The following is a 23,948-nucleotide window of genomic DNA, read 5'->3' on the forward strand; positions in this document are numbered from 1 at the left end:
TTTGGTTCCCTGTGGACCTCAATGATCGTAATTAATAGTGAATATGTCCGAAGGGAGTTGATGGCGTTTCCATTTGAATCCATTTACCACATCTAACCACGGTTTACTCGAAACCACACTAAAGCAGAGAAATATCCACAAGGTTTACCTTCACAGGTATTATCATAAGGAGTGACACAAGTACAAGGTGAGTGCAAAACCGAAAAAAAAAAAGACTCAAAATGTGAAGAAAAAAAAATTAGGTGATGTGGTAAGTACATCCATAATTTATACTCTTTCCTCAACTGTCTCTATCTACTGTTTATCTGCAGCTGCTGTCAGCGCTGCTCTGGGGAAATGGCAGCAAATGACGGGGATAGATTAGCAACCACAGGCCTGCTCCAGTTCACTCACAGGGCCATCCGTTAGTGGCCTTCTCTCTCCTGCTACTTTACTGTTTTTCTTTCTTTTCCCATTTACACTGCTAGATCCCCCATTAGATGTGGAATAATCTCGTAGAAGCCGTGATAACAGGAGGGTGGATAGTTCAATTATAGGCTGTGCTGTGTTTCTAGGCTGGAAAACTATAAGATAAACTATAAGATAAACTGAAACCAAACATAGGCCAGTCATGTTATCCTGGTGTCTGAGATAGATTTACTTTAAGATAAATGGAGCAGCAGAAAATCATAACACAATGGCATGGAAACACCACAGCATTGCAATAATGACAGCTGTATAATCAAATACAGCTAATCCCAGCTTCATATATCATATACTGTATACTGATGAATCACACACACACATATATATACCTACAGTATATAGACACACACATTCCTTTGAAAACATGTGGTACACAAGCACCCCCACATGGTAGAAGCAGAACACTGCTCCTCCAACTGACACTTACACAGGATGTTTAACCCTGAACACTGCTGTGAAGAGATAACGCCAGCTCGTGTGCAGTTAACATTTTCATCTACACAGCTGGTGCATGTTTCGGTGGTACTGAACACGAAACTAAGACAGCACATTTCATGTTCACACTTTACAATGAAGACCAAGGGGGCTGGAATCGGGTGATACAGAGAGCATCTCCTGAGCTTCTTGAATTATTTTAAAGAAATGAAAGATTTATGTTACTGTTTGCCCACAGAAAGTACATGAAGCATGCGTGTGGAATTTGTTTTCGACATGTTCTATGAGGTCCACATCCAAACGTCATTGTGAGAAAAAAATCTCTGACGTGCAACAAAAACATTCATCTGTAATTTGGTCATGTGTACGAAGGAGCCTCTCACAGTACCTCCACTGACCAGCTTCAATGTATTTAGAAGATCTAGAATTGGATGAAGGCAACAAACAAACCTACACACACAAGAAAAAAATATGAGAGGACATTAAAACTTTTTTTTTTTAAAAGGGAGAAGACGGAAAACTTAAAAAAGTCACAGATGAGTGTAAAGGCTTTTTTTTCCCTCCTCCCCAAAACAGGCCCATGTCTCGTAAATTCATTTAAACAGATATGATCTTCAATCACATTCGAAGAATATGGAAACTCTAGTAGTTGTGAGAGCAGCTGCACGTGAAGGGTAAAAATGGAGACCATGAGGGTGACAACTGCATTGTACAGTGTATTTTAGCATTAACCATCATTGTTTTCTAACTCAAACCAAGCAAGATTTTTGTCTAAACCCAACCAGGATGTGACAAAGTTGTTTTAGTAAAGATGTAACACCACTATGTTTAACAGATGAATCTGAATAAATCTGAACTGTAAGTATGAATACTGGGGGTCTTGAGCAAAATGAGTATTTACGCTATCTGACAGAAAAACCTACACAAAAAGCCTGAAACTGAATACTAACAGCAAAGGTGGTTTTAAATTTTTTTTTTTTTAAAACAGAAAAAGAAAAAGAAATAGAAATAGAAAATTCTGGATCCAAATTTTGATTAACAGCAAAAGCCAATCAAAACTCACAAAAAAAGGAGGAAATAAACAAAACGTACAAAAGGAACAACTTCTTTGGTGGAGGTTCTGCATATAGAGTACTGCTGTGTATATCGTTCACATTTTGTTTTGGACAATCTCTCAAAAAAAATAAAGACACAAGAAAAATATAAATATGTTTATTTTTTTTTAAGCGTGCCTACAATTCCAGCACAGGCAACGAAAGGAGCTGAGCATTACACAGTGAAAAGAAAATATAACTTAAGATCTTCTGTCAGCTGTCAGTTTGTGAGACATAAAAGTTGGTCCTTGGATAATGCACAGAGGGGAGAAAAAAAGCCCACCAAACCAGCTGTGTACGTTTCACTGTCTCTTAGCTTATTGGGTTTATTTAAAGCACTTCAATTCTGAAGAGTTAGACCCTTTTACAATTGAAATACTCTGCTATGTGTTAAAAAAAAAAAAGTTTTAAAAATTACACCAAACAAAGCAGGGGGAGAAACATACAACTCCTGGAAAAAATGATGGAACCATCACTCTTGGAGTATGTTCATTAAGCTTGTAAAAAAAAAAAAAAAAAAAAAAAAAGCAGAGACAACTTTCTTTAATATCGGAACATTATGTATTTTTAAAACATCCAAAAAAAATTTTCTATTTGCATCATTTTCATCCTTTGTCATTTTCAGATGAGATACCTAGCTGAAAAAACAGGAAACAAGAGAGCTGCCAATGGAACCAGAAGCAACACCTTTAAGAAGGTAACTCAGTTCAATTAGAAGAGTGGCAAAAGATACTGGTTGTTCCCAGCCAACTGAGTCTAAATTATAGAGCAAGCACAAACAAAATTGGGAAGTTGTAAAAGGGAAAGGGAGACATACAGGAACCAAGTGAGATGGATAACTCAAAGCAACATGGCTGAACATAGAACATACAACACAAGAAATTAAAACAAATCGGAAGAAGCGGGAGTCAGTGTTGCAGTGACCAAACTGTTAAAAAGCAGCTGAAGGAGATGGGATTCACATCCAAGAGAAGCCAAACATAAAACATCACTAACGCCTGAACAGAAAAAAACAAGGTAACAGTGGGCTAAAGAGAAGCAGTCATGGACTGTGGATGATTGGATGACGGTGATAATCTGTGACGAATCAACAATCTGCATTGGACAAGGAGATGAGGGAACCTGTGTTTGGTGCAGGTCAAATGAAACATATAAAAAACGACTGCCTGAAGACAACAAGCTAATTTCCACAACAAGTGATGGTATGTGTTTGATGTCAGGTAAAGGACCAGGATAATGGCAGCCATTGCTTCTACAGTAAATGCACCGGTGGCTTTTGAAATTTTGGCCATTTTTTCTCATCCTGTTAATCCTAAAGGTATGTGACAGGATGATAACACATCTTGTCACAGAACAGAAAGCATTCAAGCTTCAGGAGACACATTTCAGCTTAATTACACAGCCAGCAAAGAGCCCAGATCCCAATCTGTGGAAAATTTAGGGTAGACATGAAAAAAATATTAGGTCCGTGACAAGGCTCTAACCTGCAAAGCAGATCTGTCAACTGACGTAGAAGAGAGTGGGAACCTGATTGATGAAAGATATTGATTTTCATCACTGAAGAATTAGATCTGCTGCAAAAGCCAGAGGAGGAGATGTGCTGACTGAGATTATTTTTCGTTCATGATTCTGTCATTTTTCTTTTACTTCATCTTAGATTTGGTATGTTTTACAAAAACAGAATGTTTAAGCTATTAAATGAAATTATCTTGTGGCATATGTGTGTTAAAAAGCTGAACCAACATCCTCCAAGTGTGGTGACTCCATAATTCTTGCCAGGTTTTGTACCAGCTCACCAAGCTACATGTTATGGACACTCTCACAATTTGCTTTACTGTAACCTAACCACAATCTGTCAGTGCACAAGCAGACTGGGCTTTTTTTTTAATGTAAACATTAACTATTGGGTTATGCTTGCGTTGGCATAACATTACACACAGTGAGCCACGATGAGCAAGGTGCAGCATCTTCACCGTTTCTTAGTGATAAGGACGCCGAGTAGCACTCCAGTTAGCAGCGCCACGCCAAATAGAAGCCATGTCTTCAAGGACTCCTGAAACCTCCTCGCCTCTGCAGCGGCGTCTCGCCCATAAATCTCAGCGAAGGAGTCCTGTAATGAAAAAGGAAGAAAATTCTAACAGTCGACGATGATTAAATCTGTAGCTGGAGTTAAAATGTTTTTGGGTTTTTTGTAGCTTTTGCACAAAAGTTAATACATAAATACAGAATTCATTACATTCATTCTGCATTGTTTTTTGTCTCCAGAATGTAAATTACATGCATTACTGCCACCATCTACAAAATATCAGCTCTCACATTTAAAATGTATGCATGTGCAGTAAAGTATCTGTTTATTTCATTATTATTACGAATTTGGTTAGTTATCTAAATTATTATTATAACTGTTATGTAAATAAGGAAACCACTGAGAAACAGTTCAACTCACAGGAAAAACATTTGATTAAATTAACAAAGTGGCTTTCATGTATCAAAAAACGTCACAGCCATCCCATCTGCTGGACATCTCTACTAGATCTCCCCACGCAGTCGGTACTTTAAACAGTGTGTTGAGTTCATTCCTGGCAGACTCACCCATCCTCCTTGGCTGTGGATCCATGGACTGATTTGCTCATCTAGATAAATGGTCATCCAGTCTGCAATGCGGGAAACCAGCTCGCTCATATTCTTCTCAATGCAGTCCACACACAGTACACCGCCAAAAGAAAACAGGCCAACTATGCGTCCCCAGTTAACCCCATCCTTGAACACCTCGTCCAAAACACTCTCAAAGCTATGATAGGCTGTGTCAGGAGTTATATTAAGCTGCAGGGAAAGATCACTAAAACCTTGCTTAAACAGAAGTTCAAACTCATCTGCTGAATCTTTAAGAGCTGATTTTACAGCCTCGATGCCACCACGAGGGGGCCAAGACTTCCCCGGGTGGCTGCCACCCCTGCTACTGACAGACACGCCGTTTATTGGGGCTGGCTTGGCCTGGTCTCCCTCAGTCCTTCCACCAGCATTCTGTGGCCTCAGCAGAGAGTTTGGATAGTCCCTCTGAGACAACTTGTAGCTTATATAGAATTCCACCAGCTCTCTGTTACTATACGACATTATTTACACACTGAACCTGGAATGCCAAGTCAACCTAATCAGATGCCAAGATTTCTCCTGCCATGCCTCCAAGACTGTCAGCTGTCACATTGGAGCTTGAACTTTATGTTGCAGCCAGCAACAGCAACCTGAAAGCATAAAGGACAGGGATTTTACAGTAATATTCACTCCTTTCAGCAAATATTTTTAAACCAATGCTGCGTTATTTGAGCACGTTATCAACTTGGACTCTTGGAACTAGCTTGAGTAAAGCACGCAGTAAACAGTCATTCCTGACGGTCTCATTGTGTTAGATGAGTAATAATTGTAGATGCATTTAAAATACCCGCACTGCAGCATTGGGACCCCACGAAAATGCGTACATATAACCCAGATTTGATACGTGTTCCACCGGCCTGCTTACAGATTTTCCAACTGGACAGAAGTAAACAGAAAACTAATGGCTGAGGAAAGCTGTAGCACAGCTTGAAAAATGACTTTAAATAGCTTTAGCTGACGAGCAGTATTTACAGCAGAGGATTACGTGATCCTGTGACACTAACTCTTTAAGATTTATATCGTACCAGATAGGAGCATAAAGGGGACAACTTGCCATGTCTGACATACATAGCCAGCTACAAGTCACCTAGAAATCAACAACGTTAGCCTCACAGGCTAACTAGCTGCTAAACTGCCCACAAGAAAAACACAAAAAAACTGCAAACTATATGCGAGGTGCTGCTACGAGGCAATAGTCACGAATAGTTATACTTACTATAGGGGGGGTTATCCGGTTAAAAACACAGCTATGGGAAAATCAAAAGATGTGGTTTGGACTGCAAACACAACATAAACATTTTTGCAGCTGCACTCTCTGTGGCCCGCACCGTGATGCACGCTGGCGGTTGGCCAATTGTGCCCCTGTACAAGCCAGAAGTCCCGCCTCCTTCTGCTCCTGCACCAATCAGCGATTAAAACGCCCCGGAAATCCAGAGGCCCCACGATATGACAACAAAATCATAAAAGTCGACTTTTTAAAATCAAGTGAATTCTTATTTTGTGTAAGCTTAGCCTCAGTACATTGCACAGGAAACCCTGACGTTTATGTTTAATACTACTTTTTTAAACTTTAATTTTTAGGTTCATCAAACTAAAACTGAGACCTTATTAAAACCCTTTCACCGCTCTAAAAACCTTATTCGCAGGCTAACTTTCAAAGCTCCATAGTCCTGCACAGAAATATAAAATATCATCAAATACTTTTTTTTTTGTGAAGAGGCTCTGAATGATTGCCAAACTATTAACTTTTTTAATAAACGTTTTTATTAAACATGTACATAACCTTTAACATATCTTACACTATCTAAATGTGAAATAACATGAAATAATTCTTTGCCACAGCTGAGGAAAAATGGAAGCAGGTAAGCTACAAGAGCAATTTCATACACCAATCAGCCATAACATTATGCATTATTATAGAGTTGGTCATTATTATGCCACCAAAAGAGCTCTGACCAGTCAGGGTGCGATTAAATAACATCTGAGAGCCTTCTGCAGTCCCTGGTGCTGGGACTGGAAGTGTGAAATGTAAAATTTATATGAATGCCAGGATGCAGATTGTCCCAGCAGAACATTGCATTGAGGCAGGGCATCAAGATAAGAAGTGTTACTCGCTTCACCCATCAGCGGTCATAATGTTTTGGCAGGTTGGCATAAACTTCAACAATTTACCTGTGAAAAATAATAAAACTTAAAACTTTTGAAGAAACTAACAGAACATGGCCCAATATATACATTACCACTGACAGGCTACATATAAAATGCCTTTTTCCTTCCATCCAACACTGGATCGGAGGGCAACATTGAGAACTGTGGAATATAAGTGATGCACACGATCTGATCAAATATTTGTGTGACTTGTAGCCATTTGTGGGAATTGTTTTCTTCCTTTACAACTGAACAGTAGCTCACAAAAGCACACAGTTAGTGAACTAACACTAAGTCAGACAAGCTTTTTCTTTCCCATTTTGGGGGGAGCTCTCTTTCCCGTCTTGCACAGAGATCTCTTTCCCATCTTGGAGGGAGCTCTCTTTCCCGTCTTGGGGGGAGCTCTCTTTCACATCTTGCACAGAGCTCTCTTTCCCGTCTTGCACAGAGCTCTCTTTCCCATCTTGCACAGAGCTCTCTTTCCCATCTTGCACAGAGATCTCTTTCCCATCTTGGAGGGAGCTTTCTTTCCCATCTTGCACAGAGATCTCTTTCCCATCTTGGAGGGAGCTCTCTTTCACATCTTGCACAGAGATCTCTTTCACATCTTGCACAGAGCTCTCTTTCCCATCTTGCACAGAGCTCTCTTTCCCATCTTGCACGGAGCTCTCTTTCACATCTTGCACAGAGCTCTCTTTCCCATCTTGCACAGAGCTCTCTTTCACATCTTGCACAGAGCTCTCTTTCCCATCTTGCACAGAGATCTCTTTCCCATCTTGCACGGAGCTCTCTTTCACATCTTGCACAGAGCTCTCTTTCACATCTTGCACAGAGCTCTCTTTCACATCTTGGAGGGAGCTCTCTTTCACATCTTGCACAGAGCTCTCTTTCACATCTTGCACAGAGCTCTCTTTCCCATCTTGCACAGAGCTCTCTTTCCCATCTTGCACGGAGCTCTCTTTCACATCTTGCACAGAGCTCTCTTTCCCATCTTGCACAGAGCTCTCTTTCCCATCTTGCACAGAGCTCTCTTTCCCATCTTGCACAGAGATCTCTTTCCCATCTTGGAGGGAGTCCTCTTTCCCATCTTGCACAGAGCTCTCTTTCTCTTGTGAAGTATCAACCAAGTCAACACATTTTGTTTCTTCAGTCAGGTTTACCCGCTCATTAGATTCTACATTCTTCTCATGGTTTGTTTCGACAATTTCCTTCTCAGCAGGTGCACCACCTGTTTCTGGGTCCGTGTCTGAGTCGATAGAAATAGTTTCTGTGCATGTACTGAATTTTGAGGTGTGGTTTGGTGTGTCACACTGCTTGTTTTGTTTCGTGTTTGGAGTAGCTGATTTGAAGCCTGTTGCTCTCCTTGATGAATCGCCAACTAACATGTCCGTTGCAAAAATCAAGTTATGTTTGACTTTCTTTACAGCGTACATGTCAAAGCCAAGCAGCACTGAAAGCTTATTGGTCTTGCAGCGTTTTAAACACATCTTTCGCTTTGATGCAAAGTGACCTGCAATGTCGGACCTCCACAGCCACAGACTAGCGGACAGCTTCTCCTCTTCTAGAGGAGTCGGGTAGGGCCGTCTGTTGAAGTAGGCCGTCAGGAAATTTTTCCTAGCCTCGTATGTCTTGTGCTCATAGCTTCTGGGATCCAGAGCAAGATCGTCACATTCTGCCTTGTTTCTACAGGTGTTGGCTGACAGCTTAGTGTCCAGTCTGATCTTCTTGGGGTTGGATGTGGCCTGCATAGGCAGCTGCCTCTTGAGAATGCCAGCCCCGAAAGAGTCTAGAGTCAAGGGAGACTTGAGGGCTTGGCTCGCCTGGTTTCTACCAACGGCTCTGCACTGCACAAGATGCAGTGTGATTGTAGATGCTACCATATTACTTGTGTACACACCTAAGCAATGAATGCACTTGTAAGTCATCTTTTTTTCGACGGGATGCATTGTTCGGAGCACTTGATGTCGCTCCCTCAGATGCATGGACAAGGCATCAGAGATGGGCCCTTTGAGGATGGAGAAACACAGCGGACAGACAGTCTTTCCAACATCCCTGTTGTTGATCAGAGAAACAAAACCTCTTGGTTCACTTTGCTTGTCAATCATCTTAGCAGGCAGAAGTTTGCCAGGAGGCAGAAATTTGCCAGGAGGAAGCTTGCCAGGAGGCGGCACAAGTTTCTGGACAGGTGCAGACTGATTGTCTTTTCCATTGATCGGTTCCTTCATGTTAAAGGTGAGAACAGCAAGCTGAACGTTACTGGATTTACCTTTTTTAATGGTAAGATCAAAGGTTAGAGGCGATGCACCAGGCGGTCCAACATACTCATCGGGGTGGGCCAGAGCGACATGCTCCATGATTTTCTCAACGCTGTGGAAAGCGGAGTGGCACTGTGGACAAGTTAACCCATGAATCAGCATGTGGTTAAGTAGTGTATCACTGGGCAGATAACGGTTGCAAAGCAAACACTTGCTGGTGAAGTTATGGATTTTCATGATATATTTGGCCAGTGCCCACACTTTTTTTGCCTTGTGTGCACTCTCAAAATGAGCGCTATATAGGTTTTCAGGAAAAAGCTCATTGCAAACAGTACAGATTTTCCATTTCTGCGTTTGGGCTGTGTTTACACCAGTAGCACTATTTTCAGCTACAGTGTTGCTGGCAGCGATGACACGCATCTGATTGGTGGGGATGAAGGGCTGATTTTTAACACTAGGGGCAACTGGCTTTAAATAGCCAATTACTGGATGTGTTGTTGGATTAGGTCCAAGTATGCGGTCCCTGCTAATGGACAGAGGAGCCTTCTGTGACATGACTAGTAAGGGCTGAGGCCTTGAGACAAGCATGTTAGCATGTCCAATCATGGTTGTTACTTGTGAACCAATGCGTTCGTGGTACTCTATAACATGCTGCACAAGAGCCTCATAACTACGTGTAGAAAACTGACATTGTTTGCAAAAGATGTTGTTACCATTGACAGAAAGAACACCATTTTTAACAGCTGATTTAGCAACCATACCAAGATATGGCGAGACAATATGCTGAAAATGTTCTCTATAGATGTGTCTTCTAACCACATTGTAGAGACCGTCCCGGAATGTGCATTTTTTGCAAAAGTACATCGCTTTCTCCACTCCATGTTCTTGTCTAGCTCTTTCAAGATTAACTGTCTTTCCCAGCAAAGGTCCCTGCTGGCCACCATAATTCCGCTGTGCTGAATTGGGTATGTGGAATATTTTAACATGCGTCTCCAGGGTTCTCTTGTTTGCAGTGAATGTGCAGTATGGACAGTTGAGCAGCATTTTCCTGTCAAAGAGTTTCCTGTGTACATTGCGGAAGTGATTCTTGTAGCCTGAGTAGTATTTGGAGGAAAAGGAGCACTCTGTGCAGCAAAATGGTTTTGAACGGTATTTCTAAAAGCAAAACAAACAAAAAAAAGCAGTATTTAGAAAATGCAGCGATTTGTGCAGAAGGATTCAACAGAAATATGGAACCTGAATTAAAGTTTACCTGTGTTTTAGAGTATGATGGATCCCATGTGCAGATATCAAAACACAGAGTGCCTTTTACAACTTCTTCATCTGGGCAAAACTCTTTGAACTCCTGTTAAAAAAAAAAAAAAGTATTAAATATTAGAATACACTATAGATTATCGGTAAATATGACTATTTAATAAATTAGAAGTTGCTACAGTGGGTAATTGTGTTGAGCCTATTTCTTTAAGCTTTGAAATTAAAAAATAATCCAAACAGTCCCTTTAAGGATGTTGCAGGTGTTCATATAAAAACCTACACTTGCTAAAAAATTAGCATTTGAAACACAATCAGGTGAATTTTAATTTATGTTGCCTAGTTTCATTCACAGCTCCTTGTGCAGAAAACAAAACACACTTACCTCTGCTGCCTCCTTGCAGAACTCCAATCCTATGTCTTCAAGTGATTTTTTCACTTGTTTCCTGGCTTTCCTGATTCGGGTGAGGTTGTTCACTGGGAGCTGGTACATTTCTCCTGACAAAAGACGGAAACACTCATCGTTGAAGGTGGCCTGATTTTTCAGCAGTCACCGCGGGGAAAACTTAACCGCAATATCAAAAAAATTCATGCCAGTCAGTCACTGTACTCTTAAGAGTTTGACTTCATTTCATCAGACTTCATCAGATGACACACCCATTCATCGTCTTGCAGTTAAGCACTTTCAGCAGTATTTACTTCTGCTAACAATAACAATGGATGCTAAAGGTGTCCCGTGTTGTTTCTGGGGACATGTTACTGTTTAGCCTTCTTTTTTTTTTAAACTTATTGGTGGTTTGATCAAACAATTAACAACATAGCAGACCTGTGACTCAAAGTGTATCACTATGTATAGTTAATTCTCTTTGTCAGAGTTGTACGGTAGATTATGTTAGCTTTGTTGGCTAGGCACAGTTAGCACTGTTCCCCGCTCATGTCGCCATGGTCACCAACTCAGTACCAACGCAAGGGTCACTTTGCGGGTGCTTTTTATTTTTACTTTAATGTTTTATGTTTACTCACCTTAGGATGCGTCTGCAGACTACCTTCATGCAGTTTTATCTCATTAGACAAATGGCTAACAAAACTTGTCTGGTCGGGATGTGAGGGCTGAGGATGTTCGCTTCCCTTGACGCCGGAGCTAATATTCAGCACCTCCACAGCTAGCTAGCTAGCTGGCTGAGCTAGTTAGTTAGCTAACACATACACTTTTTAGTAGCGTCTAGCTTGAGAGAAAAAGAACGGAGCGATGTGTGTCTCATGAATGCGGTGCACTCCAACAGCGATGACCGTCTGGACTACCTATTGTCTTCAGAATATTCCTTTAACCTGCACTAGAGTTCAGATCAGCATGCTAGCTACGTCGTATCGTCCAAATGATCAACACGCAATCCAAAATGGCGACCACAAAAAGACGGAAGTGGTTTTGGGGTAGCCCAGCAGAGGCCGGATGACCCAAAGTTTGAGTTGTTATAATATTTTATTAAAACTGTATTACGCCAGCACCGATATATCTGTAGTTCTGATGCATGAAAACACAAAGGTAACACAAAGAGTGCAAAGGTACTCCTGTTGCAATTAAGATCAAGTTTTACAACATTTATTGGCCTTTAATTTACCACAAATAATCTGCTGTAAGAAATGGTTAGTATTTTTGTTTTTTGCATAAAATGTTTCCTAAAAACAGATAGACTTTAATCAAGTAATTATTTACATTCCAGTGGTTCCATGACCTCCAATACAACAATGCGAGGTCCGGTCATCACCAGCCTGGTGATTGTCCTGTAGTCCAGTTTAAGAACACACTTTCCATTCACCTGGCACACTAACTGCTGCACCTAAAAAATATGATGTCACGTGCCTGGATTATATTTGTGTCTTGACATTCAATTTAAGCATTGTTTCAAGTCATAAGAGGATGATTTTCATACTGAACTTGAATTAAATTTTTTCACCTTTACTCCAGCAGCCGCTGCAGGACTTCCAGGGTCAACAGCTTGTATATAACAAGGAGCCATGCCTCTTACAACAACACCCCAACCCAGGGTGTCCCCTATCACCTGGGATCATAGTGAGAGGCATTACACTTTAGACTTGTGGAGATGTAAGTTCATTTCCGTTTTAACACAAAATAATTATATTTCCCTGAACAATTCAAATTTCTTTTCCATTGTCTGATTTCTGGGTTATACTACGCTAATGCTGTTAAATCCAGGATATGACATAAATGTACCCATTAAATAGCCCAACATATGAAGTAACTCACCGTCAACACTTTCTTAATGAAGGGCGCACCAGGTGCCAATAACTCTTCACATGTGACATGTCTTTCTAGGACTGTAAGAGCATATAACTGTTTATCTGCTTCCAGAAGCAACCCGAGGGATAGCAGATACTAAAACGTTTTGGTATTTTATCAATTTTGTGAGTTGAATATTAATGACATACTTGCCTGATTTAGGGTTGCATCTCACTACCGAGTTTGAAGACAGTGGAGCTAGAGGTGGAAAGCCAGCTGAGTGAAGCTGAAGGGAATTCAAGCTGCCTCGGCGTCCACTGGTAACTTGTTTCAGGTCTTTACTTGACCCCACTGGATATGGGTTAGTGGAAAAATTGTAATAGAAAAGGCAGCATTCATAACAAAGTGCATTTTGTAGAAACTTCTCAAAATTTTGTTTTACCAGACTGAAAAGCACTGTTATCCTCCTGGTGTGGGCTTTTGCGAAGAATAAAGGGACTGTCATGATTGTTCTCATGGGTGGACATCACCACACCCTCATCACTGTGCTGCTCACTTTCATTTAACAGTTCAGAAAGGCGCCGGCGCCGCCGAAAATTGATGCAGAACTGATAGAGTAGCCCACTATCAAAGAAGTCATGCCTCTTTGCCACTTGCAGTCGGAAACAAAGAAAGTATTAGGCAACAGTAGAACATGTTTTAAGAATGAACAGCATTGTTTCCAAAGAGATATTGCATGTATTTGCTTTTGATTGCAAAAGTCTCCGATGGCCACCCACTGCTGGCAGAAACTGACAGTCCGATATCAAAGGGTAAATGGGTACACCCTCACCGTGCTGAATGATGCCATGCTCCTGCAATGCACGGCACAACTCCACTCCCTGGCGGCAGCTCTCTGTCTCTCCATTCTGAAGGAGCCAGTCAATCAACTGACAGCCAGGGAAGGAGCGCTGATATGAAAGCCCATGCTCCTCTCTCAGCTGCAGAATGGAGTTTTTTTCTGCAATAAGACTGAAGAAATAGATTTTCTCATATCATGCAAAACACAAAACTTCTCAAAAGTCAGTTCAACAAGCAGAGTGCAATGATTCCCAATCACTTTAAACTATATGTTTAATTGAAAATACATTAGTACAAAGGTAAAATGTTGAAAATGAAAAGAATTGTATTGTTTGGGGGATCATCTAAAGTGAGGTTCATCTCGAATTTGATGCCAGCAACACTTAAAGCTGCAGTCTGCAAGATTTGTTGTTGTCATACGTAAAGTCCTAATTTTTGGCATTTTAAGAGTTTACATGATCTATCAGAACGCTTGAAGTTGAAAACGGTGACCTCCGTAGTCGCAAAATGCAAGAAATGCTTATTTTTTAACCGAAAAATAAAAAGTTATTCAACTTCCTGTCCCGCCCCTTCAAAACACATGAGAACTCGTGCACGTGCCAGATGCGCCTACACGACTCCTCATTCATCAACTCACCTGTCATTTGCGATCATGGAAGACACAGTAAGTAGACAAGCCCGTAATGAAGTTCAATAGTCCAGATAAATAAGCGTGGGGACGAGCCTACCTTGTATCGCGCGTGCACAATCAGTGATTGACAGGCAGCAGAGCCCAGCTCGTAAACCTGATTGGTTACCTTTTACCGGTCCGGTCTGCAATTTTGTAAACAAACCTGCTGGCTTTGGAGGGACCTAGCGGGACATATAGGGGACCTAGAGAACTATTTTTTTTTTGTATTGGGGTATTTAATGTACTACTTTCAGAATCCCCGGACAGTTCCAGGCATTATGCTTGAAAAAGAGTTGCAGACTGCAGCTTTAAGAAATGTTGGGACAAGGGCAACAAAAGACAGGAGAGGGTGTGAAATGCCTCCAAAAAACAAATACTTGGTGAAACAACATTAATTGACAACAGACCAGTAACATGAATGGGTATAAACAGAGCATCTATCACAGGTTGACAGGGTGATGAGCTTCTCTCCTTGTTTGTTGTCGTTAACAAATAAGAGGATTTCACCACTCTGTGAAAATGTCCCGACAATTTGTTTTTCAATGTAAATCTGCAACAAAATTGTACATTTCATCACCAATTTTTATTTATCATTGTAAGATTCATATAATCTCCAAATGTCAGTTGTGGCTCTACCATGCAGAGGAAAAAAAAACATTTAAACATGATCCAGAGGCTTTCTTTGGATCTCAGCTGATCTGAGCTGTACTGATATGAGGCGGAAGACTTTCCTGCAGTCTGAAACAAAAAAGAGAATTTAGAATTCTTTCTAGATGTCACTGGCACAGTGTGGGTAATATTCCCATCTGTGAAGGCGAGTTGAATAAAATACACAGATTCTGAAGCAACATATTCTGCTGCCTTTTTCAGGGGATGGTTTTGCTTGTTTCAGCATGACAATCCTCTAGGAAAAGAGTCCAGGTGCTAAATTGGCCTTCTTGCAGTCCAGACCAGTTGAAACAATACATTTGATAAAGTAAATTCTTTAAAGGGGAAGTTCGTTTTTTTTTTTAACTTGGACCTTATTTCTGGTATAAAATACGTTCATCTCCTCACTGATAACAGCTTGGTGAAAGTCGGCGTCCTTCGTACGCTATTTAGATCACTAGAGATCTGTGTATATCCATAAAACGGGAGTGAACATGGCATGACGAAACAGCTTCTAAATAAGGCATTATCTGTCTTTATTTCAACTATGGGGGGGGGGGGCTTTCTACACATACATTTACTGGGATGACGTCATCGATGCGCGCCGCTGCATCCCAGCTCATTCACTCCGTGCTCTGTGACAGTCGGCTATCTTTACACGGAGCAAACTCCGTGTAAAGATGCTGCCCGCTGCACGAACACCACGCAGTGTGTACCCGGATGAATTGCTCCTTTTTTTAAATTTTAGCGAGCGTGGAGCGATTTCACCGGACCGAAATGTTGGTGACATAAAGACAGATGATGCCTTATTTAGAGGCTGTATAGTCAATGCCCTGTTCTCTCCCGTTATATGGATCTGGGCGGATCTAGAGTGATCTCAAGTGAGTAGATGAACGGTTTTTTATGCCAGAAATAAGGTCCAAGTTTAAAAAAACAAAAAACTTCCCCTTCAAGTTCCAGTGTGTAACATGCCAGAAATTGAATGTGTTATTCATAACTATATTTTCCTTCATGTAAAAATAAACACAATAAAAATGTCTAGCTAATTAGAATAGAAAATACATAGAAATAGACACTGCAGGTCCCAAGCCATACTCTCCATTTATAGTGCGCTCTTTGTTTCTCACAGTCATTGTAGTTTTTCCTGCACTATTAGAGGAAAAGCATGAGGTGGAAGTATACAACTGGTTCCAAATGGCAGTTTGTGCCACTAGATCTCAATGGATCTTACACACTGGACATTTAACTGTTTGACGAGACAACTGAAATTCTCTATCAACTAATTTTACTTGATAAAATCTTCACTTCCCAACCACTAACTGAGTAATGTTGAAAGAAGAGGTGATATGGCACGCTGGTAAACATGTGCCTGTCCAAACTTTTCAAAATGTTTTTTTGTTTATAAACTAAATACATTAGCATCTTTTTTTTTTCTTTCTCTTTTTTATTAGCAGTTGGATCACACTGAAAGAAAGAAGATAAGAACCTTTGAAAATTGTGAAAAAACTAATGAGCTTTCGGTAATATTTTGATCTATCAGTCTAGCCCAACTCTATGATAAACTTCACTGCTCTTACTGTTCATACAGTCGTTGTCCTCGCATGAAGATGTTCACCTCTGTATTGAAGGGAAATGTGCTGTCATCCTTGCGAAAACGGTACAGCAGTTTGGCATCCTTGAAAACAGGCCTCTTATCACAAACTAAGAAAAGGCAGCAGACAGTTTGAAACACATCGTTAGAGCTGCAATCGCGCTTTCATTCATACACAAGGTTTTTAAAGTATGCGCTGGTGAGTCCTGCCTCAGTGCTTCCCTCTCACCATGATGAACAATATCGTTGTCCATGAGATGCTGCATGAGACAAACAGCTATTCCTCGATCCAAAGCCTCCTTATGGCTCACGAGCCAGTCTATGAGCTCCTGTGCCACAAAGCAGTTGGGGTAAGTGCGCAGGTGGTACCGTCGATCCTTGATCAGTTTTCCGTCGTGGAGTCTCATCCTTGAGGTGGTGTTCAAATGAGTCATTATTCTTCACTTTCGCATCAGTCACACACTTAACCATATATTTATTTGTAACCTCATACCTGAGCTGTTCTCCTGCAATCATGACCTCAGCCTTATGTTGCCTAGCCATGGCCTTTCTCCTTATGCTACCTGTTCGCTCCATGCTGTCTCAGGACTGGAGAATAAATGAAGCTCTCATTATGGAACTTTGTGTTTACAAAACAGCCACTGAAGTACAGTACCCCATTGCCATGAGGGAGAGATGTTGTGTATACAGTTTGAAAGAAAGACAAAGACAGGGTGCCTCAAGGAGAAGACATCCTTAGAGAATTGTAATTCGTGTTTTAATGTTTTGCTGTATTGTTACTGCGATTCTCACAGTTTTTTCCTATTGGCTGTTTTGATCATGCACACTGCAGCATATGTTGTCCTCTACGGACAGTTATTTTCTGTTTTTATGAAAGCTGTGTTTTCCGACTTTAAATTTCAGTGGTTTGTTTGTTTTAATAGTCAGTCACTTTTGAAATATCTGTGAATTTAATTTCTGAGTTGTCTATGGTTTACTGATCATCCTGTTGGCATTGGATGAGTTTTAACTAGACCTAATTTTCAAAGGTTGTTATATGAATGTCTGTCAACAGAGAAGCTGAAAAACATGCCTGGGGTCGTAGTTGTCTTCTGTAGTATGACGTACATGTTGAATAGCATCACAGGTCATGTAGGGGGGTCGTTGGGAGATGAAAGCAACTGTGCCCCCCTCAGCTAATCCTGACAAGCAGCCTCTCTTCTCAGGCAGCATATAAATCAAACCCTTCATGGCTGACCTAAATGCCAACCTTTATCACCTATAAAGCAACTGTGTACAAGGTTAAATTATTAGCTGTCTGGCATAAGAGGTTAATATCCATCCGACTCCTTAAGTGCTTAGAAACTTGATGATGAATAAATGTGAAAATACCATGTATAGATTACATTTTTGCTGAGCAGACTTTACAATTTTCAAGCAGAGTTTCTACTTTTGATGTGCACTTAGCATCCTATGATTTGCTCACCATACCATATAATGTCACAATGGCCTGCTGACATATATTCTGTTCAGTGTCCCTGAAGAGTCCCTGCTCAGTCAGACTGTCTCATCTTCTCCTCTCCTCCCAGAAAATAAAACTGTATGAAACAATTGCTCACCTTTCTCATACAGCAATTTCTATTGTTTATGGCTTGGTCCCTTTTGTGTTGTCATTAAAGCTTTCACTTTGGTATCGAATGTGAGGATCTCCTCTGGTCATTCCTAAAAGGAGGTTACAATTCAAACCCCCCCCACACAAGTAAAAGGCAAGGTGTTACGGGGTAACAATAAAGTGTCCCGGGCTGAGGAAATAAAACAAGGAGAACTGATGGGTGATGTTAAAGAGTAATTTATTTGAAAGGAAAAGTAACACAAAACCTAAAAGAAAAACAATCCCAACGTAACCTGTTGAGGAAAAACGAGATCCGAAATGATTAACAGAACAAACAAAACCAAATTCAAACAATCACCCTCCTTCCACTGGAAAGGTTTACGCTGTCTCTCAACACTGCACAAGCTACTGAAAAACACACCAACAATAGCCGGCCCCTTGGCACTCGGGTGGCGTCTTCCACCTTCTTTTTAAAAGTAGCCCAGCTGATTAGGCCTACTCAACCACAGCTGGGACAACTCACCTGGCTGCAGCCCTAACACACACACACACGCACACGCACACACACACACACACACACACACACACGCACACAAAATACTATACGACCGGAGGGTCCTAACATAGGGGGTTCATAGAAAAGGTAATGTTCGCCTGCCAGGAGCTTCCACCATTGTTGCAATTACTCTGTTTTCACTATTGCGCGTTTCAGTTTTTGTTTGCCACTTTCAGTGGTGACTGCTGCTTCCTCTTCTTCTGTTAGTGCCAGACTGGATACTGTGGTCGCTGAAGTCCCATCTCGTGGCCCAAAAATGTCGTATGACAGGAAAATCCAGGGTGCCTGTAAAGTTTTCCAGTTGTGTATCTCAGCTGCATGGTACATTGCCATTTTTCATATACCACCATAGATACTGCTTTAAATTCAGTTGGTAGTTTTTGTTGAATTTGAATGTTTTATCAAATCAAATCAAATTTATTTGTATAGCACATTTCATGTACAAACAGTTCAAAGTGCTTTACATAAAATAAAAGCATTGCAGCAGGGAGTGCAAGAAGCATTAAAAATACATAAAATAATATAAAGAGAAACAAATAAAATCATTTAAATGAATTTAAAATCAGGCAACAGTCTAGATAAGTTAAAAGATATTTCATGCATAGACACATGAGAAAAGAAATGTTTTTAACCTGGATTTAAAAATGTCTACATTTGGTGAAAGTTTAATCTCCACTGGCAGTTTGTTCCACTTATTTGCAGCATAACAGCTAAATGCTGCTTCTCCATGTTTAGTCTGGACTCTGGACTGGACCAGCTGGCCTGAGTTCTTGGATCTAAGAGCTCTGCTGGGTTTATATTCTCTGAACATATCACAGATGTATTTTGGGCCTAAACCGTTCTGGGATTTGTAAACCATCAGCAGGCTTTTAAAATCTATTCTGTGACTGACTGGAAGCCAGTGTAAAGATTTTAAAACTGGTGTGATGTGTTCAGGTCTCTTAGTCCGGGTTAAAACTCTAGCAGCAGCGTTCTGGATGAGCTGCAGATGTTTAATGCTCTTTTTGGGAAGTCCAGTTAAAAGAGCATTACGGTAATCGAGTCTACTGGAGATGAATATATGGATGAGTTTCTCCTGGTCTTTTTGGGAGAGAAAACCTTTAATTCTGTTGATGTTTCTGAGATGGTAAAAAGCTGCCTTGGTGACAGCTTTGATGTGGCTGCTGAAAGTCAGATCTGAGTCTATCAACACTCCGAGGTTACCAACTTGGTCAGTGATTGTAAGGTCCCGAGTCTCAAGATATTTACCAACGCTGACCCTCTTCTCTTTTCTACCAAACAGAATGATCTCAGTTTTGTCTTCATTTAATTGTAGAAAATTCTCTCTCATCCAGGTGTTTACTTCCTCCAGACACTGACACAGTACGTCTGCTGGGCTGCAGTCGTCCGGTGACAGAGACACATAAAGTTGTGTATCGTCTGCATAACTGTGATAATTGATGTTAAAATTCTGCAATATCTGACCCAAAGGGAGCATATACAAGTTAAACAGAAGAGGTCCAAGAATTGACTCCTGGGGGACTCCACAAGTCATGGCCACTCGCTCAGATTCATAGCTGCCAATTGTAACAAAATAACTCCGGCCTTCTAAGTAGGACCTGAACCAGTTAAGGACCGCTCCAGAAAGTCCAACCCAGTTTTCCAGCCTGTGCAACAGGATTCTGTGATCTACAGTATCAAACGCAGCGCTGAGGTCCAACAGAACCAGGACTGAAACATGACCAGAATCAGTATTCAACCTGATGTCGTTTAACACTTTGACCAGAGCTGTTTCAGTGCTGTGATGACGTCTGAAGCCTGATTGAAACTTATCAAGACTTATCAAACAATTTCTTTTTGAAAAGGATCCCAAAAAATTGGGAACAAATTATGTCTTGTTGTGACAGACTGCACAAAACTGATTCATACCTGGAGTTAGCGATCTGTTTTATGCTTGATTCAAGTGGCTTAACAGATCAAATTTTGTAAGACCTAAAGAAACTTTGGAGAACTATTACTCAATATGACTTTAAAGCAACCATAGAGAAGTTTGTGGACCTGAAAACTATGTGCCTCTGACTCGTTTTGAAATACACTGACCTTTGTAAAGCACATTCCTGGGCCTGAAACGGTCCTGTAGCGAGCGGGGGCTGAGATACCACAGTTCACGACTTTGGTTTCCAGTCCTGCATCGCACCATTTTGCTTTACGGTTGTTGGCTGCTGAATTACAAGCTCAAGTTAGTATTTAAATCAGTTAAACAACCTAAACTATTACACATCTGGATTTTTGTTAAAGTGGAAGATGAGGCACAACATTTTGAACCAACATTAAGACTATTTAAACATGCAAATGATTTTATTGTTACAGTCTAAAACAGCCTCAAAAGAAATGTCCCATCTTACTGTGAATGACTCAGGACTTTTATTTAAAATATGTGAATGACCTTCTATTATTATATTCTATCTATATATGTGTATTTGTTATAATGGAGGTAATGTGATGATCTCCTGAAAGACCCCTAAGATATTGGTCCTCACAATAGCCAGCTCACGGAAATAATTTATTGATTTTGAAAAGGGGTAAAAATTGGCACAATTTTTAAAAACTTTTCAAAGTTTCTGGGGAAAAAAATATTTTGAAATCATAAAAGATAGTAATACCAGTAGACATACCCATTATTTCCTGAACGAGATGAACATTTTGATATTAGAATGGTAATAAGAGCACAAAGTATACAGCATTGGACTTTTGCACCTCAGTTGCACCTTTAGTGGGACTCCTGCAGTGTAGACTACCGACCACAAGAGGTCAGTATTGACCAACCAAGGAGCACAGACTTAAATAAATCAGTTACTGAGTCTTTTGTTTAAACTGATGTCAGAATGTCTTGATGAATAAATAGGCACCAATTCAGGATTTATTACACACTACTTGTATTCAGTCAATGAAAATAGAAATATTTAATGTTACAGTTCAAATGTACTTAGGTATTTGTAATCCCACGTGAAGTTGGCTATTTTTTTCCCAATATTAGTAATGCCCATAGAAGTCCTGCACATTTGACTGATATTGATTTACATCTAAACAAGCAATTAACTAAATGTTCATTGTAAAATACAATGTGACTGTAACACACACACAGGCGATATTATGTTCCGCGGTACATAGCCTACTTGTAGCTACTGTCTGTAGGTTTTGGTCTTATAGGTTTTCATAACAAGGATCAGCTTGTGGGGACAAACTCAGTCCTTCTATTATGCAAATCGTCCCCTTCAGCGTGTTTTCATTGGAGAACAGCGTGGAGGTGTAGTCTGGAAAGCGTGACATCACACCAATGCAGCTTTATGAAGAAAGTGCGCTTCTCCTGAACAGACTTCGGTTGATCCAGTGTTTCGGAGTCATCCGACTTTCAGGTTGTGGCTCCTCAAGTCGAACAAGCAGCGCAACGCTGTGCAGAGTTTGATAAGGTGGGAGCTTGTTTTGAAGATATTTTTTCCACGAATGCTCTTTTTCTTCTTTTTTTTCTTTCTTTAAAAAAAAATCCTTTTTACTGAAAGCAAAGTCTGGAAATACGCCTCATTTTCATTTTTTCATTTTTTTTTTTTTTTTTTTTTTTTACATCTGACGGCGATTTTGCTGACTGTATGAAATATCAGTGGACATTTGGAGCTCTTTGACGAAACCAGCTTGTTATTTCAATTGTCCGCGGAGGCGTATTGACATTTGGGGCTGCAAAAGATCCAAATGGATTTCGTGAGCGACTTTGAGTTGATGAAGTTCGGCGTCAAGAAAGAGATGATGCAGGGTTTGGATCGTTCCTTCATCGGGCCGTGCAGCCAGCTTCAGAGACCAGACTCCATCTCTTCCACCCCCGCCAGCACACCTTGCAACTCGGTTCCCTCATCGCCAAATCTCAACCCGAACGAGCAGAGAAACAATCCAGGGGGAGACCAGTTCTGGGTACCCAACAACGGAGGCTACCCTCATCAAATGTACCCTCAATCTTTTGGCCTGACACCCGAGGACGCAATGGAGGCCCTCATTGGTGCCACAACGCAGCAGGGACACCCATCTGCGTCCCACAGCCACCATCCGCAACCTTTCCAGGCTGACTACGATGGCTATGGCCACTTGAACGAGCAAGCCCAACATTACCAGGGTCTTCCAGGTCACCACGACATGCAAGGTATCCCCAGCAGCCACTGCCAAGACGCCTATCTCAAAGATGAAATAGGGAGCGCGTCCCCTCAGTCGCCAGAGTCAGAGCAGATCGGAGCGCACGAGCTCCAGCAGTACAGCCGCCACGACAGGCTGTCCGACGCCGATATGAACTTCTCAGACGACCAGCTCGTGTCCATGTCCGTCAGGGAGCTCAATCGGCTGCTCAGAGGCCTCAGTAAGGACGAAGTGATGCGTCTGAAGCAGAAGCGCCGGACCCTGAAAAACAGAGGTTACGCACAGTCCTGCCGCTACAAGCGCGTCCAACAGAAACATATTTTGGAGCACGAGAAAACGAGCCTGGTGTCACAGGTCGAGCAGCTGAAACATGAACTCAACAGACTGATTCGGGAAAGGGATGCATACAAACTTAAATGCGAGAAACTGTCCGGTGCAAACTGTTACCACGAAACCGGGTCTACCAGTGACAACCCTTCCTCACCTGAGTATCTAATGTGAGTCGGTCTGCTTCCTCCGAAACGGATTCTTTTCCATAAGGGGCCACTCGTGTTGACAGCTCCTCAAGTTTTTAAATCATCTTATAAGGACATGTCTTAAATAATTATGACAGTACAACAAGTTATGAATGGATAATTGCAATGAAGCATGCATGCAGGACATGTGTGGGATGTTTTTTTCTTATTTCATGCAGGCACAGCCTGTGTGTATTTTGTCAGGAGATACTTGAAATCAGAGAATATTTGCTTTATTGACAAATATATAATCGTTTAGCTTATTCAGTTACTGTTCATCTTCATGTATTTTGGTTGTGTTTTTTTTTTTTTGGTGATTTTGCTTTGCCCTTGTTTTTGTTGCTCAAATTATATTTTGTGTTCATGCCTTCAGAAAACAGAAAATAATCTGAACAAATGATGCTAAAAATCACACTTATATTATTTTTCATAAAGCTGATTCTGCTGGACAGATACATTCTATATGTTGCTCCTTTTTTTGAGCTAAGATACAATTATGCAAAAAGAAAGGCAGATTGTTTTTCATCTTCTATGTTTTTTCATTTACTTTGGATCAATAAACCTATTGTGACTTTTTAAAAATTGTGTCTCATCTGCTGACAAATCTTTATCCCATCACTACGGCGATACATTTGTACATTTTTCCATGTTGTTTTCACCTTGGTTATCTAAATTTATGTATTTTTGGAATCTCTTGCAATAACCTCTAATGGTAATTGTCATCATATAAAAGTTCCTTAAAAAAGATCAAAGAAAATACGTTGAATGTAAATTTTGAAACGCTCCATGGTTTCAGGGTGTTGCACTGTTAGTGTGTGCATTTTATATGTGAATATGAGA

The 23,948-nt window shown here is 40.8% G+C and overlaps 4 protein-coding genes across 5 annotated transcripts; 1 reads left to right on the top strand and 3 right to left on the bottom strand.

Annotated features, from left to right (window-relative positions):
- Positions 1-2,096: 2,096 nt before the first annotated feature.
- Positions 2,097-6,001, bottom strand: LOC142376772 (bcl-2-like protein 1). Its single transcript, XM_075460324.1, has 3 exons — positions 5,863-6,001; positions 4,587-5,236; positions 2,097-4,104 (listed from the first exon to the last, which is right to left on the bottom strand). Exons 2-3 carry the CDS (start codon positions 5,106-5,108, stop codon positions 3,964-3,966), a joined length of 663 nt encoding a protein of 220 aa, XP_075316439.1. The 5' UTR covers positions 5,109-5,236; positions 5,863-6,001; the 3' UTR covers positions 2,097-3,963.
- Positions 6,002-6,387: 386 nt separating this feature from the next.
- Positions 6,388-11,702, bottom strand: adnpa (activity-dependent neuroprotector homeobox a). Of its 2 annotated transcripts, none has more exons than XM_075460325.1 (4): positions 11,324-11,702; positions 10,686-10,798; positions 10,302-10,394; positions 6,388-10,204 (listed from the first exon to the last, which is right to left on the bottom strand). In XM_075460325.1, exons 2-4 carry the CDS (start codon positions 10,791-10,793, stop codon positions 7,085-7,087), a joined length of 3,321 nt encoding a protein of 1,106 aa, XP_075316440.1. In that variant the 5' UTR covers positions 10,794-10,798; positions 11,324-11,702; the 3' UTR covers positions 6,388-7,084. The 2 variants fall into 2 exon arrangements, with proteins under 2 accessions (XP_075316440.1, XP_075316441.1); XM_075460326.1 differs by having other exon boundaries at positions 10,686-10,865.
- A 135-nt stretch (positions 11,703-11,837) lies between these two features.
- LOC142377712 (DEP domain-containing mTOR-interacting protein) lies at positions 11,838-16,865 on the bottom strand. The gene is made up of 9 exons (XM_075462019.1): positions 16,782-16,865; positions 16,518-16,696; positions 16,275-16,398; positions 13,372-13,550; positions 12,982-13,191; positions 12,753-12,890; positions 12,567-12,637; positions 12,256-12,360; positions 11,838-12,138 (listed from the first exon to the last, which is right to left on the bottom strand). The coding sequence occupies exons 1-9, from the start codon at positions 16,862-16,864 to the stop codon at positions 12,007-12,009; spliced, it is 1,221 nt and encodes a 406-aa protein (XP_075318134.1). The 5' UTR covers position 16,865; the 3' UTR covers positions 11,838-12,006.
- Positions 16,866-21,780: 4,915 nt separating this feature from the next.
- Positions 21,781-23,690, top strand: mafbb (v-maf avian musculoaponeurotic fibrosarcoma oncogene homolog Bb). The gene has a single exon (XM_075460327.1). The coding sequence runs from the start codon at positions 22,162-22,164 to the stop codon at positions 23,092-23,094; it is 933 nt and encodes a 310-aa protein (XP_075316442.1). The 5' UTR covers positions 21,781-22,161; the 3' UTR covers positions 23,095-23,690.
- Positions 23,691-23,948: the final 258 nt, after the last annotated feature.

The sequence above is a fragment of the Odontesthes bonariensis genome, chromosome 3, assembly GCF_027942865.1.
Source record: "Odontesthes bonariensis isolate fOdoBon6 chromosome 3, fOdoBon6.hap1, whole genome shotgun sequence".
Classification (NCBI taxonomy): domain Eukaryota; kingdom Metazoa; phylum Chordata; class Actinopteri; order Atheriniformes; family Atherinopsidae; genus Odontesthes; species Odontesthes bonariensis.

Bases quoted from the DNA above. Each gene is read 5' to 3' on its own strand.
- LOC142376772 (XM_075460324.1), bottom strand. From the start codon at position 5,108: ATGTCGTATAGTAACAGAGAGCTGGTGGAATTCTATATAAGCTACAAG. The intron at 4,105-4,586 runs GTGAGTCTGCCA...TTTTCATTACAG, and splicing joins TCCACAGCCAAGGAGGATGG to GACTCCTTCGCTGAGATTTA.
- adnpa (XM_075460325.1), bottom strand. From the start codon at position 10,793: ATGTACCAGCTCCCAGTGAACAACCTCACCCGAATCAGGAAAGCCAGG. The intron at 10,395-10,685 runs GTAAGTGTGTTT...TTTTTTTAACAG, and splicing joins TCTGCAAGGAGGCAGCAGAG to GAGTTCAAAGAGTTTTGCCC. The intron at 10,205-10,301 runs GTAAACTTTAAT...TTTTGCTTTTAG, and splicing joins CATCATACTCTAAAACACAG to AAATACCGTTCAAAACCATT.
- LOC142377712 (XM_075462019.1), bottom strand. From the start codon at position 16,864: ATGGAGCGAACAGGTAGCATAAGGAGAAAGGCCATGGCTAGGCAACAT. The intron at 16,697-16,781 runs GTATGAGGTTAC...CACCACCTCAAG, and splicing joins ATTGCAGGAGAACAGCTCAG to GATGAGACTCCACGACGGAA. The intron at 13,192-13,371 runs GTGAGGGTGTAC...TCCGACTGCAAG, and splicing joins GCATGGCATCATTCAGCACG to TGGCAAAGAGGCATGACTTC.
- mafbb (XM_075460327.1), top strand. From the start codon at position 22,162: ATGGATTTCGTGAGCGACTTTGAGTTGATGAAGTTCGGCGTCAAGAAA.